Genomic DNA, 16,282 nt, shown 5'->3' with positions numbered 1-16,282 from the left:
TTAAACACAGGCACACTGCCATCTACAGGTAGTAGTTGCCTCTGCAAGTTAAAATGTTATTTTTTAGATGAAGTCTTTAGCTTGCATGTGATCGCTATGTCATAGCTGACCTAGTGCTCCCAAGGTCAGGGGCAACTCTGGTTCCTGATCATTAGCAGGGACTGAAGTTGTCCGTGACGGCCAAGTAAGGGGTTTGTAGCAATCTCCATATGAAATAGTAGAACATGTTGGATGTCCTTGACTATTCATAGGTTTAATTCGATTTTTTTTTTTTTTTTTTCTTAGAACATCTTCCTAAGCTACAGGCCCGACCGTACTCTGCTGCCAGGTGAGAAGTACGCCGTGCATCTTTACAGCGAATAAAATCATATTGTCTGCTGCTTTCCCTGTCTGTATCTTTGAATGTTTTGTGTAATTCCACCATTACGGTCACATTTTATAAAAAAGCTGGCATTTGAAAGTAAAAACTTGGGAAAAAAAGACCATTCCAGGATCCTGATGGTTATTAGGTTTTCTCAACTTTTTTAACACGGAGGAATCCATTAATTGACGTTCTGGTCTCAGGATCCCCTGTTAATAATTATATCTACAGCTCATCACTGTGATCAGTAAGTTGCAGATATAAGAATAAATAGTAGAATAAGGAATGTACTTGGCATACTTGACAACCTGCTCTATTCAACAATGAAAGTGGTCCTTGGAGATAGGCTTTTTAGATTGGTGGTCAGTGGAGGAAGGTCCCTCTTGCATTTGTGTTCCATAGTAGAGACTTTTTTTCTTTGGTGGGCCATGAAGAAGGGCTTCTTAGATTTGTGGTCAGAAGGAAAGGACTTTCTTGCATTGTTGGTCAGCGTAATGCCCCCTTACACTGGTGGTCCATGGAGAAGGCCCTCCTAGATTTGTGGTCCATGGCAAAGGACCCTCTTGAACTGGTGGTCATTATATTGCCCCCTTACACTGGAATCTATTGGGAAGGGCTCCTTAGATTGGTGGTCAGTGGAAGAAGGACCCTCTTATTCTTGTGGTCCTTTGAGAGTGGTCTCTTAGATTTGTGGTTAGTTGGAAAGGACCCTCTTGCATTATAGTACTTGGAGAAAGACTTTAGATTGGTAATCAGTTGAGGAAGGACCCTTTTGCATTAGTGGTTATTTTAGTGCCCGCTTACACTGATGGTCCATGAAGAATGGCCTAGATTGGTGGTCAATGGGAAAGCATTAATGTTCAGTATAGTTCCCTCTTAAACTAGTTGTCCTCGGAGAGGGGATTTTTAGATTTGTGGTCAGTGGGAAAGGACCCTCCTGCATTGGTGGTCAGTGTTGTGCCCTCTTACACTGGTTGTCAGTTGATAAGGACCCTATAATATTGGTGTTCAGTAGAAAGAATGTTCCTTACATTGGTGATCAGTGAGAAGAATGTTCCTTACATTGGTGATCAGTGGGAAGAATGTTCCTTACATTGGTGATCAGTGGGAAGAATGTTCCTTACATTGGTGATCAGTGGGAAGAATGTCCCTTACATTGGTGATCAGTGAGAAGAATGTCCCTTACATTGGTGATCAGTGAGAAGAATGTCCCTTACATTGGTGATCAGTGGGAAGAATGTCCCTTACATTGGTGATCAGTGAGAAGAATGTTCCTTACATTGGTGATCAGTGAGAAGCATGTTCCTTACATTGGTGATCAGTGAGAAGCATGTTCCTTACATTGGTGATCAGTGAGAAGAATGCTCCTTACATTGGTGATCAGTCAGAAGAATGTCCCTTACATTGGTGATCAGTGAGAAGAATGTTTCTTACATTGGTGATCAGTGAGAAGAATGTTCCTTACATTGGTGATCAGTGAGAAGAATGTTCCTTACATTGGTGATCAGTGGGAAGAATGTTCCTTACATTGGTGATCAGTGGGAAGAATGTTCCTTACATTGGTGATCGGTGGGAAGAATGTTCCTTACATTGGTGATCGGTGGGAAGAATGTTCCCTACATTGGAGGTCCGTGAGAAGAATGTTCCTTACATTGGTGATCGGTGAGAAGAATGTTCCTTACATTGGTGATCAGTAGGAAGAATGTTCCTTACATTGGTGATCAGTGAGAAGAATGTTCCTTACATTGGTGATCAGTGGGAAGAATGTTCCTTACATTGGTGATCAGTGGGAAGAATGTTCCTTACATTGGTGATCAGTGGGAAGAATGTTCCTTACATTGGTGATCAGTGGGAAGAATGTTCCTTACATTGGTGATCAGTGGGAAGAATGTTCCTTACATTGGTGATCAGTGAGAAGAATGTCCCTTACATTGGTGATCAGTGGGAAGAATGTCCCTTACATTGGTGATCAGTGGGAAGAATGTCCCTTACATTGGTGATCAGTGAGAAGAATATCCCTTACATTGGTGATCAGTGGGAAGAATGTTCCTTACATTGGTGATCAGTGGGAAGAATGTTCCTTACATTGGTGATCAGTGGGAAGAATGTTCCTTACATTGGTGATCAGTGAGAAGAATGTCCCTTACATTGGTGATCAGTGGGAAGAATGTTCCTTACATTGGTGATCAGTGGGAAGAATGTTCCTTACATTGGTGATCAGTGGGAAGAATGTTCCTTACATTGGTGATCATTCGGAAGAATGTTCCTTACATTGGTGATCAGTGGGAAGAATGTTCCTTACATTGGTGATCAGTGGGAAGAATGTTCCTTACATTGGAGATCAGTGGGAAGAATGTCCCTTACATTGGTGATCAGTGGGAAGAATGTTCCTTACATTGGTGATCAGTGGGAAGAATGTTCCTTACATTGGTGATCATTCGGAAGAATGTTCCTTACATTGGTGATCAGTGGGAAGAATGTTCCTTACATTGGTGATCAGTGGGAAGAATGTTCCTTACATTGGTGATCAGTGGGAAGAATGTCCCTTACTTTGGTGATCAGTGGGAAGAATGTTCCTTACATTGGTGATCAGTGGGAAGAATGTTCCTTACATTGGAGGTCCGTGGGAAGAATGCTCCTTACAGATAGCCAAATTACCGGTAATCATTGGAGTCGGTAGTTATTTATCTTGGTCTTGTTCATTGTTTAAGAAACCCCTAGAAACCTCTGGAGGAACCCTAGTTGAGAAATGCTGACCTAGTGTGTGAAAATTCTTATGGACCGACTACTACACCCAACGCCTCATAAAGAATGGTTGTCAGATGAAATTGAAATAAAATAAACTTGGATAAATGAATTTCGCTCTGTACTCATTAATGCAACATGAAATATTTGTTCTTTGAGATACAAGCAGTATCCGTAGCTAGATTTGACCTGGACCTGTTGCAGTCTCTGTACAGCAGAGCTCAGACCGAGGAGAGACAAAGCAGCACAAGGAAAACTTTTAAATAACTTTAAATATTTCTTACATCTTTCCCACTGTGGTGCCACCATTTTTGTTATTGCTTATCTGCCGCCAACATCCTCTCCCTCCAAATGATGCCACTCTCTGGGCACTATAACACAAGTTGTCCAGAGTCTAATTCCTAGGGTCCCATTAATTTACTGTGAGGAGAACATGTTGGCTATTACATACAAGTAGATTGTTACTTCTTGTGCCCAGTGCTGGGACGAGGTGATTTTAGCATCCCTGACAAAAGGGCCAAAGTTTGCAGATTCTGTCCTTTTTGTTCCCGTCTTGCTGAAGCACCCAAGATGGCTGCCTCTTCTCCCTACACCTTGGCCCAACTTTTCCTGTGACAACTCTTCTTTTATCTTCCAGCTCCAGCCTATTTCATCCTGGAAAACTGCATTTTGTTTTCAACATTGTGGAGTTTGCACCGTGCGGAGAAAGACCGGTGCCCAGAAGAGGAGTGTGCACTGGCTGGCTCGCCAAGCTAACTACAATGCAGCATTCCAGCGAGGACCCCATCACACCTCAGGTATATCCTACATGAAGAACTTTTTGTGACCTGTGAGCGAAACAAAGCTACATATCTCATTGTCTATCAGATCCGGTGGCGTAATGATGGCCACCGCAGCCTATGCAACTGCTATTGGGACCTGGGCCTAAAAGGGGGTTTCATTAGGAAGGTTGTTGAGACACTTTCAACATTTACTGATCGGTCATAACATTATGACCACTGAGAGGTAAAGGTAATAATAACATTGATTAACTTGTTACAATAGCACCTGAAAGTGGGTGGGATATATTCGGCAGCAGGTGAGCATGTTGTCCCTGAAGTTGAAGCAAGTGTACGCATTTGGATAAGTGTAAGGATTTTAGGCACTTTGACAAGGGCCAAATTGTAATGTCTAGACAACTGGGTCAAAGCAACTCCAAAACTGCAGCTCTTGTCTTGTGGGATGTTCCCGGTCTGTACTGGTCAGTAATGGCCAAAAGTGGGCCAACAAAAGAAAAATGGCAACAGGGTCATGGGTGGCTATGGCTCATTGATGGAGGTGAGGCTCATTGATGGAGGTGAGGGAGGGGAGGCTCATTGATGGAGGTGGAGAGGGAAGACTCATTGATGGAGGTGGAGAGGGAAGACTCATTGATGGAGGTGGAGAGGGAAGACTCATTGATGGAGGTGGAGAGGGAAGACTCATTGATGGAGGTGGAGAGGGAAGACTCATTGATGGAGGTGGAGAGGGAAGACTCATTGATGGAGGTGGAGAGGGAAGACTCATTGATGGAGGTGGAGAGGGAAGACTCATTGATGGAGGTGGAGAGGGAAGACTCATTGATGGAGGTGGAGAGGGAAGACTCATTGATGGAGGTGGAGAGGGAAGGTTAGTTGATGGAGACGGGGAGGGAAGGTTAGTTGATGGAGACGGGGAGGGAAGGTTAGTTGATGGAGACGGGGAGGGAAGGTTAGTTGATGGAGACGGGGAGGGAAGGTTAGTTGATGGCGGTGGGGAGGGGTCAGTCCCATCCAATAGGGTACAGCCCATCCCACAAAACTCCATAGGAACCCGCCTGGGGCAGATGTATTGGACATCTCAGTGGAGTCTCTAGCTGATTGGACGACATCTCCTTTTTATGTACATTGTTGGTTATTCTCGTTTTATTATGTTTCAGATCTGCATTTTCAGTCGACCGTCGTCCTCTTTCCATTTGCCCTCTGATACAACCGTCCCTATTGTGATGGTGGGGCCAGGAACTGGAGTTGCACCGTTTATTGGATTTTTACAGCACAGGTAAGTGTAGAAAATTTCAAATGCATGTAGTGGTACCCCCGTAAGGGCTGCTGAGTGTTGTAGTCTGTCTGTCACCCTGCCCAGCCAGGCACACAATTTTCACGCATTCAGAGGCATGAAACAGTCTTTGCACTTGTTTTTGTATTGTTATTGAGGGGAATAAACTTGGATGGGGATAGGATAATTTTGAGATGCCCAGTTGATTATGAAACAATTTAGGGACTTGAGACGTACAAATCCAGTATAGACACCACTCTTCTCTCCAGCACAACAGTTGCTTGCAGACTCTCTCCTTAACACCCCCAGCACATCACTTGGTTGCACTTCCCAAACCAGCTAGCACTGATTTGCAGGCCTGACACTGGTCCAGCCAGGCCCAAAACAAATGCCTTTGCAAGCAGGGACTTCGGGCCCCTTTTGGTGTAGTTAATTATAGGTAGTTCCAAGTGTTGACCCGTTGTTCCTCCCTGGAGACTTTGCCTGGCAGTGCTCTCCTGCTGTCCTCTCCTTTCTCCCGTGCCATCTGTCCAGGACACATCCCACACCAAACTCCTCCTCCCCTAGCTGGGCTGACCCATGCCTGCCCCCTGCCAATCCAAGTTGGGAATTGGTCAGGGCTCCGTCCCTTTCCAGAATATTCTATAAGGCCCTGGAAAGAAGTGGGAGGTCTTGGTGATGCTGCCTGTGAGTCACCAGCTCGGCTCTGAGTCACTCCCAGCCCAGATCAAAACACACCCAGGCTTGGCTTGCCTATCCTAACAAAACCTAACTACTACACTTCTAGCGCACTAGAGGGTGCTACATGCAGTTTTTTGCTTAAAACTTGAAGGTCAGTTTGCTTATATTTTACCTTCCTTGATTCCTCTTTTACCCCATTTCATCAATATACAAGTCAGGGTGCCCATGCTGACACATGTCTACAGCAGTGGCGGCCCGTCCATAGGGGGCGCCCGGGCGCCGCCCCCCATCCCCCAGTCAGTAAAAAAATAAAAAATAAATAAAAAAATTATTTAAATCTGTCCCTTTAAGAAAAAAGAATTCCAAAAAAGGGCCTTATGTGCACTGTGTCCGCGCGCCGGGCACAGTGCGGTAGGAGTAGCGCCACGTCTGTGCAATCACGGGATTGCAGACGCGGCGCTACATTGGCACAAAAAATATGCCTTTGTGGCGTTCTCCATCGCGCCACTTGCTTCTGGCGCGATGGAGTGTATTGTTATGGCCGGGCGGGTGCATACACTTTCTGCGTGCACCCGCCCGTCTCTGTGCTCGTTCCGACGTCACTGGAAAAACCGGAAGTGACGTCGGGACTGCACAAGCTCAGTGCGCCCGACCGAGGAAAAGGTAAGCTGCAGCTATGCCTGCCTGCCATGTCTCTCTCTAGCTTTGGACGCTACACAACACCCCACCCGCTTAAACTAAGCATCAGCGGCAGCATCCAACCCCCCCCCCCCCGCCTATTCAACAACGTTTTTTTTTTATTCGGCGGCCGGCATTCCCACCCACCCCCCGCTTATTCAAATTAACTGTGCAATCCTTTCAGTCTATCATTGTTTTGATGTAGCTAAACCTGTCCTTAAATGTGACCTTCAGGCAGACATAACCGGTATAATTTAATGTATACATTAGAGTGTGAGAGACCAGTAATGGTGCATCGAACTGGTTGGGCTACTGAAGTAGTGACTCCACAGGAAAAGTTAATTCTATAAAAATAAGGATCTTTAACTGTCTGCACACCTGATTCGATGTTGGTACTATTTGAGCTCAATGTCTCATGTTAGGGCATCATTCTGCCTGAAAAAAAGATCCGATGAGGTCCTGGAACATGAACCTCTACAGTATGTGAATAAAGGGCAAGTTTATCACAATCCCCCCTCCCACCCCCCGCTTATTTAAAAAAAAAATGTTTGCATGCAATATTCGGCGGCTGGCATCCATCCCTCCACCCTCCCCCCCCCCCCCCCCTGCTTAATCCAATTTTTTTTAAAATATTTAATATTCAGCGAAAATAATGCCAGGCAACAAACCCCCCCCCCCCCCCCCATTTTTATTTTATTTAATATTATTAACAGTTAAGCTTATTAACAATTTTTTTTTTTACATTTGATTCAATTTAGCAATAAGTGGGTAAATGAATTATTAAAAAAAACTTTTTTTATAATTCATTTACCCACTTATTAACAACATTTCTTTTCTATGTAAAAATTCAATCACAAATAGCGGCCGGTAACACTACCCCACCAGACCACCCTCCCCCCCCAGTTATTATTAAAAAAAAAACTTTTTTTATACTTAATGTGCAGGGAAAATATCGGCCGTCAACACCACCCCACCCCCCGCTTGCAAATTGTCCTGCGACTTGGGACTGGAAAGTTGCAGGATAAGTTGGACGCGATGATTTCCAATGAGAACTGTTCATATCTGTGCAACTTTGAAGTAGTCCCTGCATTACTTTTGTCCCACTTTGATGTGACTTGAGGTCCATAGACCTCCAGAATACATAGGCATTGCTTCAAGTCGCTGCAAAATCGCACCAAAAAATTGTGGCAGAATCTTGCGACTTTCAGGCTACTGCAGTATGAAAGTTGCACAATTCTACTGCAATTTTGATGTGACTTAAAGCAATGCCTGTGTATTCTGGAGGTCTATGGACCTCAAGTTGCATCAAAGTGGGACCAAAGTAATGCAGGGACTACTTTGAAGTCGCACAGATATGAACAGTTCTCATTGGAAATCATGGGGTACGACTTGTCATGCAAGTCCCAAGTCGCAGGACAAGTAATGCCTGCTGTCTCTGGTAATCTTGTGCAGTATGTCCGCAGTCTCTGGTAATCTTGTGCCGTATGTCCGCAGTCTCTGGTAACCTTATGCAGTATGTCCGCAGTCTCTGGTAACCTTATGCAGTATGTCCGCAGTCTCTGGTAATCTCCTGCAGTATGTCCGCAGTCTCTGGTAACCTTATGCAGTATGTCCGCAGTCTCTGGTAATCTCCTGCAGTATGTCCGCAGTCTCTGGTAATCTTTTGCAGTATGTCTGCAGTCTCTGGTAATCTCCTGCAGTATGTCCGCAGTCTCTGGTAATCTTCTGCAGTATGTCCGCAGTCTCTGGTAATCCTGTGCAGTATGTCTGCAGTTTCTGATAATCTCCTGCAGTATGTCCGCAGTCTCTGTTAATCTTTTGCAGTATGTCCGCAGTCTCTGGTAATCTTGTGCAGTATGTCCGCAGTCTCTGGTAATCTTGTGCAGTATGTCCGCAGTCTCTGGTAATCTTGTGCAGTATGTCCGCAGTCTCTGGTAATCTCCTGCAGTATGTCTGCAGTCTCTGGTAATCTCCTGCAGTATGTCTGCAGTCTCTGGTAATCTCCTGCAGTATGTCTGCAGTCTCTGGTAATCTCCTGCAGTATGTCCGCAGTCTCTGGTAATCCTGTGCTGTATGTCTGCAGTTTCTGATAATCTCCTGCAGTATGTCCGCAGTCTCTGGTAATCTTTTGCAGTATGTCCGCAGTTTCTGATAATTTCGTGCAGTATGTCCGCAGTCTCTGGTAATCTTGTGCAGTATGTCCACAGTCTCTGGTAATCTCCTGCCCATTTCGAGTCCTTCATTACTAACAGTGTCATATTTTAGTTTGTTTGCACCGATCTGTAAGGCTGCGCTATATACCATGATTTGTGATGCTGGGGCTGTATACTCTGTGCTGTGACGCTGAGCTGTATACTCCTGACATTGAGTGGAAGCAAGTGGAATACAGGGGACGGAGTGGTGGATTCTATAAGGGGTGTGGCTTATGAGAAGTGGGAGGGACCAAATTTGGAAGGGCGGGGTATTGCGCCCCCCCATCCTAAAACTTCACCAGCCGCCACTGGTCTACAGCCAAAAGCACCTACAATGGGCACGTTATGGCCATGGTTTAAGGACCACAGTGAGTTTAGGATGTTGACCTGGCTTCCAAATTCTCCAGATCTCAATCCAATCGGCATCTGTGGGATGTTCTGTAAAAACAAGTCCAATCCATGGATTCCCCACCTCCCAACTTACACGACTTACAGGATCTGCTACTGACAGCTTGGTAGAAACACAGACAGTCTCCTGTGTTTGGGAGCTCGATCGCTTAGTGGTACAAACAGAGTCTTCCCTTGGAATAGGGAATAACCAAAAATCTTGCTGCCCTCCTCAGAATAATGGGTATTCTTGAGACTGAACTGTAAAAGTGGAAAAAGGCGCACCGACCTTGCGCATTACCCGATTACAAGGTTTAATTATAAAAATGTACAAAGATCAAACCTACTCACAAAACAAGTTAAAATTCAAGCGTATACACCACTCCGTCAACAAGGATAGATGCCTCCTGAAGGCCTTCCACTGGAACCAGACAGCCGGAGAGTCCAAACCACATAGAATATGGCTTACGCGTTACGAGGGCAAGTCCTCTTCTTCAGAGCCAAAGTGGTAGAAAAGGGCTTTCCCTCGTAACGCGTAAGCCGTATTATAGGTCATCTGGACTCTCCGGCTGTCTGGTTCCAGTGGAAGGCCTTCAGGAGGTATCTATCCTTGTTGACAGAGTGGTGTATACGCTTGTATTTTCACTTGTTTTGTGAGTAGCTTTGATCTTTGTACATTTTTATAATTAAACCTTGTTATCGGGTAATGCGCAAGGTCGGTGCGCCCTTTTCCTCTTTTACTGACAGCTTGGTGCCAGATACCACAGCATATCTTCTGAGGTCTAGTGGAGTCCATGGTGGGTGGTCCTAATGTTATCGCTGATCGGTGTACATTATATGCCTGTGATAAATAAATCTTTCATATGTCTGTCAGTGGTTTAGAGAAAGTAAAAACACAACTGTTGTGGTCCAAAGAAAAGAAACACACAGAAAAAGTTTTGAAAAATTGTGATCAGTCCGCCCTACAGCACACCATTTGTTTTCTGTTGTTCCCGTTTAATTTGCCCGATTGTCTTCACACAGAGAGAAACTTCGGCAGCAGAACGAGGACGGGCGGTTTGGAGAGTCCTGGCTGTTCTTCGGTTGTCGCAGTCATGAGAAAGATTATCTGTTTCGGTAAATTTTTGCAGCATTAATTTTCTTATGTTGATGGCCATCTGTTCAGTTTGTCAATTTTTTTTAATGACGCCTCTAAACCTCCTACCCCATAGACTGCGTATACAAGCTGTACTCTGGGGGTTTCCAGGACTAGCCTTGCAGTGGGGCTCCCCTGGCACTGCAAGGGTTATATATTTTGCTAGAGTAGGGATCCCCCCCATTATCTAAAGAAAGGGCCAGCTTACTGCTCTTTAGACTTTAGGGGGGGGGGGCAGCAGGAGTAATCAATGCCTCAAGCTTGGTGGTCAGTGGGAGTAAACAAATTACATGGTGCCTGTGGTCAGTATTATTATAAACGATTAATATAACGCCAACAGTTTACGCAGAGCTTTACAATCTAGAGGTGGGAACACACAATTACAGTACAGTTCAATTCGGGTACAGGAGGGCCCGGCTCATAGAGCTTACATTCTAAAGGGAGGGGGTGGTGGTACAAAAGGTAATTGCTGCAGAGAATGATTTGATGGGGGTGGCTTGGGGACAGTTATTAGGTGGGGGTGGGATAGGCTTCCCTGAATAAATGAGTTTTCAGGCATTTCCTAAAGGTGGACAGAGTAGGGGCTGATCGGATATACTGGGGCAGGGAGTTCCAGAGAATGGGAGAGACTCTGGAAAAGTCCTGAAGGCAAGCAGGGGAAGGAGGTAAGAAGGGAGCTAGAGAGCAGGAGGTCCTGGGAGGAGCGGAGGGGATGATTTGGGCGATATCTGCAGATGAGGTTGGTGATGTAGATGGGGCGATGTTGTGAATGGCCTTGTATGCTATGGTTAGCATTTTGAATTTTATACTGTAGGGTAGGGGAAGCCAGTGAAGAGATTGGCAGAGAGGAGCAGCAGTCACGGATCGGTTAGTGAGGTGCATTAGTCTAGCTAGTGCCCCATCATGGATATTAGTGGGAGGAATCATGACCCATTGTTGTCGGTGGAAGGAATTCTACCCAGCTGTTGGTGTCATTGGGAGGATAAGTGCCCCATCATTGGTGTCAGTTGAAGGAATAGTACCCCATCTTTGGTATCCGTGGGAGGAATATTGCCCCATTGTTGATGTCAGTGGAAAGAATAGTCCTCAATTGTTGGTGTCAGTGGAAGGAGTAGTGCCCAATTGTTGGCGTCGGTGGAAGTAATAGTGCCCCACCGTTGGTGTCAGTGGGATGACTAATGTCCCAGCTGTGATGTCATTGGGAGGAATAGTACCCTATTGCTGGTGTCAGTGGAAGGAATTATGCCTCACTGTTGGTGAAAGAAAGAGTGGCCCTTTATTGGTTTCAGTGGGAGGAATGTTGTCTCCTATCAGTGGGGGGAGGGGGGGGTAGTGCCCCAAGAGCCAGATAAAGACAAGCAAGTGGCCACAGTTTGGAGACCATTGGTCTAGGATGCCATTAAAGAGCTAATTTACTTACCTTATCCCTCGCTTCCCCTGCAGTCTGCACTCTCCTCTTCTCTGCGATGCTCCAGGTTGTGGGTTTGGCCCTCGGCATCCTACAATGCAGGACTGCAGCAATAGTCCTGTGTTTTCTTTATCGTACATCACGGGACACAGAGCAGCATAGCCATTACATATGGGTTATATAGTGTACCTTCAGGTGATGGACACTGGCACTCTCCGACAGGAAGTTCCCTCCCTATATAACCCCCACCCATAGTGGGAGTACCTCAGTTTTTTCGCCAGTGTCTTAGGTGTTGGTGCACGTTGAAGGTTGTGCCTGCAGTTTGTCCTTGGGACCAGGGCCAGCCGACCGGATCCGTCCAAGGTGCTTCATAGCCAAAGTGGACGGTACCCGGGCCCCAATTCGTGGATGGGGTTTTGCCTATAATGCCTCTCCTTGGAGGGCTGGACTCTGGGTTCCAGGACTGGGTTTTTTAACCTATGGATACCTGCTGCCAGTAGTGCTGTATAGGTCCAGGTGTGTGGTGTTCCTGACTTGGACCCCGGTCCCTGAAGGTCTATGACCATACCCACGGTGAAGGGGGAAGATTGGGCCTCTTGCATGAGCAATACCCTGCGGCGTGGAAAGGTAAGCGGGGGGCCTACGGAACTTGGTTTGTCAGTGGGCTCCCCACAGGGGACTCTGGGGGAAAGCCTTTTTATGCCTCTGTGCATGGGCTAAAGAGAAACCACAAAGTCTGCATGACTGGATGGCTCAAACACCCAGGTATACTGTTCCTCTGGCTGGGCTAATAGACTGCTGCTGCTGCTACAAGGTGTTTTTGCTCCATGAGATGTAAAAGGGGAGCATGTCAGGTTTAAAATACTTACTTCCTGATGTCTGTGTGTCTCCAGCAGCTCCCGGGCTCCTCTCCCCACATGGCTTCCTGCTTCCTGCAGAGCGGCGTCGGGAGCGCGCGCGCGCGTGCGCGCGCACTGTTATAGGCGCCGACGCTGCGTGGAGGGGGCGGGGGACGCCCAGGGAGTTCCCTCCCCTCTGTACATCAGAGGGAAAACTCTATTTAGCCTGTCAGTTTGCTGAAGGCTGTGAAGGGACACGGAGCAGCGATGCTGAGCTGAGCAGGATAGGTTTGCCTATGTTATGCTGACACAGTGACACCTAGTGGCCGTTTTTTTGTACACACCTTGCTAAAGAGCTGTTTAAGCTCATATTTTCTCTGTAAAGCCGGTGTACTAAGTAGCAGTCAGAGTACTTTTAGTATTAGGTACTCTCTTAGCCCAGCATTAAGGGAAGCAATATTAGGATGTGATTAAGCCCTTGGGGCTCAATATTGCTATCTCTTGTTAGGTTTTGGGAAGTTTAGTTTCTGTCTAACATTACCCTAGCCTAATTTTCTTCCTCATTTATTTAAATGTGTGTTTTTCTCCAGCTATTACAGTTAGTTGTATATTAGCGGAGTATCTCAGATTTGTTTATTATGGCTCCTAAGGGTGCAGGGAACGCTAAAAATGCTAAAGGTGTTAAAAAGCCGAAGGGTTCCCCATCGGGCTCGGAGGATATTTCCCAGAATCCACCTGCCCCTACCTCCCCGGAGGATCCGGAGGTTGCTGCCCTGGGTGAGCCATCGGGGTTGCTAGGTGCTATGGCGGGCCCTATTCAACCAACTCCTTCCTATGTCACGGAAGAGATGTTAGCCTCCACCTTGGGTGGATTTGAAAAAAGGATGGCCGCTTTTATTACGGCCTCTTTATCCGGGAAGAAGCGGGCTAGGTCCCCGTCTCCCAGGTTTGAATCTCCTGAGGAAGATGTCCTTTCCACTGAGGAATTGGAAGATACAGGAGACCAGGCTGAGGATCACCTGGACCATTTAGGTTCTGAAGATTCTACTATAGAAGAACCTTTTTCAGCTTCTCACGCAGAAAAATTGTGGGTTCAGTCCTTAACGGATATGGTGCGGTCAGCTTTTAAAATGCCTTTGCCTCAGCCTCTGGCTTCCGCTGTGTCCTCATTGGGCTCCCTAAAAGCGCCCCAAGCCACCCTGGTGTTCCCGGTCCATCCTTTGTTAAAGGACCTGATATTTCAGGACTGGGTTAAGCCAGACAGGATTTTTTTGCCTCCTAAAAGGTTCGCAGTTATGTACCCTTTAGAGGAGGAGTTTTCGAAAAAATGGGCTGTCCCCACTGTTGACGCAGCCATATCATGTGTCAATAAAGCTTTAACGTGTCCAGTGGACAATATTCACATGTTCAAAGATCCTGTGGATAAAAGGCTTGAGACCTTACTGAAGGCATCCTTTGCCACAGCGGGGGCAGTGGTCCAGCCAGCTGTAGCTGCCATTGGCGTCTGCCAGGCTTTAAAGGACCAGGCCAAGCAGGCCCTAAAGGACCTCCCGGCTCAACAGGCTCAGGACTTAGCCGACCTACCTAGAGCTTTATGTTTCGCGGTAGACGCTATCAAGGATTCAATCCAACAGGCGTCCCGCCTATCCCTGTATTTGGTTCACATGAGAAGATTACTTTGGTTAAAGAACTGGTCTGCAGAAACCCCCTGCAAAAAGCTCCTTACAGGATTCTCCTTTCAAGGAGAGAGATTGTTTGGAGAAGATCTTGACAAATATATTCAAAAGATCTCTAGTGGTAAGAGCACCCTCTTGCCGGTTAAGAAAAGGTTCCGGGGTCCCTCTTTTAAGCGTCCAACCTCTCCAGTTCCAGGGCCCTCATTCTCTAGGCAGTATCGACGGCCTCCTGGACGCGCAGCTGCAAACAGGCCACAAGGGCAAGCTGCAGGGAACAAGAGACCGTGGAACCGTAAGCCGGTTAAGTGGGGGGAAGACTCCGGTTGTTCTCGGAGTTGTGGGGGGCCAAAGTTACCGACCAATGGGTTCTGTCCTCAGTGACTCAGGGGTACAAGCTGGAGTTTCGGGAGTTCCCCCCTCCTCACTTTCAAACGTCAAGACTTCCAGGCGACCCTCAAAAACAGGCATCACTTCTGTCCGCCCTAGAGCGACTCCTATCTCAAGGAGTGATTATGGAAGTACCAGCAGGGGAGCAAGGACAAGGGTTTTACTCAAACCTCTTCATTGTCCCGAAGCCAAACGGCGACGTCAGGCCTATAATGGACCTAAAGTCATTAAACCGCTTTTTAAGAGTCCGGTCCTTTCGAATGGAGTCCATTCGTTCGGTGGTGGCCGCCCTCCAAGGAAAGGAGTTCTTGGCCTCCATCGATATAAAGGACGCATACCTGCACGTTCCGATTTTCCCAGGCCATTACAGGTATCTGCGTTTTGCCCTAAACTATCGGCATTATCAGTTCGTGGCTCTTCCGTTCGGACTAGCCACGGCCCCTCGGGTTTTTACGAAGATCCTGGCCCCCGTATTAGCCATCCTAAGGGAACAGGGCATTCTGATCATGGCCTACTTAGACGATCTTCTGGTAGTCGACCACTCAGCGGCCGGCTTAAATCGGGCAGTGTTGCTAGCAGTAAACTGCCTAGAGTCCCTGGGTTGGGTTCTAAACCGGGACAAATCGGCCTTACAGCCCACAAGAAGGTTGGAGTATCTAGGTCTGATTTTAGATACAAGACGACAACGGATCTTCCTGCCCCAGTCCAGAGTGGACTCGATAAGGGAGTTAATCCACATAGTCCTAAGCAGCACAAGGCCATCTATACGCCTCTGCATGCGCCTGTTGGGAAAGCTAGTGGCCACCTTCGAGGCAGTGCCCTATGCCCAGATCCATTCTCGGAGGCTACAGAGAGCAATTCTCACGGCCTGGGACAAAAGACTCCAGGCCTTGGATCTTCCCATTTCCCTTCCCTATGCGGTAAGGCAGAGTCTGTGTTGGTGGCTAGTCACAAAAAATCTTCTGAAAGGAAGATCGTTCAGTCCCCCCTCATGGAGGATAGTAACCACGGATGCCAGCCTATCAGGCTGGGGTGCAGTCCTAGACGATTTAACCCTACAGGGGAAATGGTCAAGGGCAGAATCAGCCCTACCCATAAATGTCTTAGAGATCCGAGCAGCTCGGTTGGCTCTTTTGGGCTGGACGGAGGTTCTGCAGGGCTCCCCAGTAAGGGTACAATCCGACAATGCCACTGCCGTAGCTTATATAAACCACCAGGGTGGCACCAGGAGTCAGGCAGCCCAGAGGGAGGTAGATCGGATCTTTTCATGGGCAGAAGCCCATGTCCCCTGCATCTCAGCTATCTTTATCCCCGGGGTGGACAATTGGCAAGCGGACTTCCTCAGCCGCCAACAGATGTCCCCAGGGGAGTGGTCCCTCCATCCCGAAGTGTTCCAGGACATTTGCCGGAAGTGGGGTACTCCGGAGGTGGACGTTATGGCGTCCAGATTCAATGCCAAAGTAGCAAAGTTTGTCTCTCGAACGAGGGATCCATTGGCCTACGGGACGGATGCCTTGGTGTGCCCTTGGCATCAGTTTGCGCTAATCTATGCCTTCCCTCCAATACGGATGCTACCCCGTCTTCTTCACAGAATTCAAAGGGAACGCAAGCCAGCGATTCTAGTGGCCCCAGCGTGGCCCCGAAGACCTTGGTACTCCTTGATAAAAAGGATGACCGTAGAGGAGCCTTGGGTCCTCCCTCTACGTCCGGACCTCCTCTCACAAGGGCCATTCTACCACCC

The 16,282-nt window shown here is 47.3% G+C and overlaps 1 protein-coding gene across 1 annotated transcript in view; it reads left to right on the top strand.

Annotated features, from left to right (window-relative positions):
- Nucleotides 1-16,282, top strand: part of MTRR (5-methyltetrahydrofolate-homocysteine methyltransferase reductase) — a 143,512-nt gene that overhangs the window by 115,812 nt on the left and 11,418 nt on the right. The window contains exons 10-13 of the mRNA XM_040355179.1: nt 286-328; nt 3,744-3,903; nt 5,043-5,161; nt 10,120-10,212. Coding sequence (XP_040211113.1) covers nt 286-328; nt 3,744-3,903; nt 5,043-5,161; nt 10,120-10,212 — 415 coding nt within the window. The remainder of the gene's footprint in view (nt 1-285; nt 329-3,743; nt 3,904-5,042; nt 5,162-10,119; nt 10,213-16,282) is intronic.

This window comes from Rana temporaria, chromosome 5 (genome assembly GCF_905171775.1).
Source record: "Rana temporaria chromosome 5, aRanTem1.1, whole genome shotgun sequence".
Taxonomy (NCBI): domain Eukaryota; kingdom Metazoa; phylum Chordata; class Amphibia; order Anura; family Ranidae; genus Rana; species Rana temporaria.
This window is presented reverse-complemented; position numbering and strand designations above follow the sequence as displayed.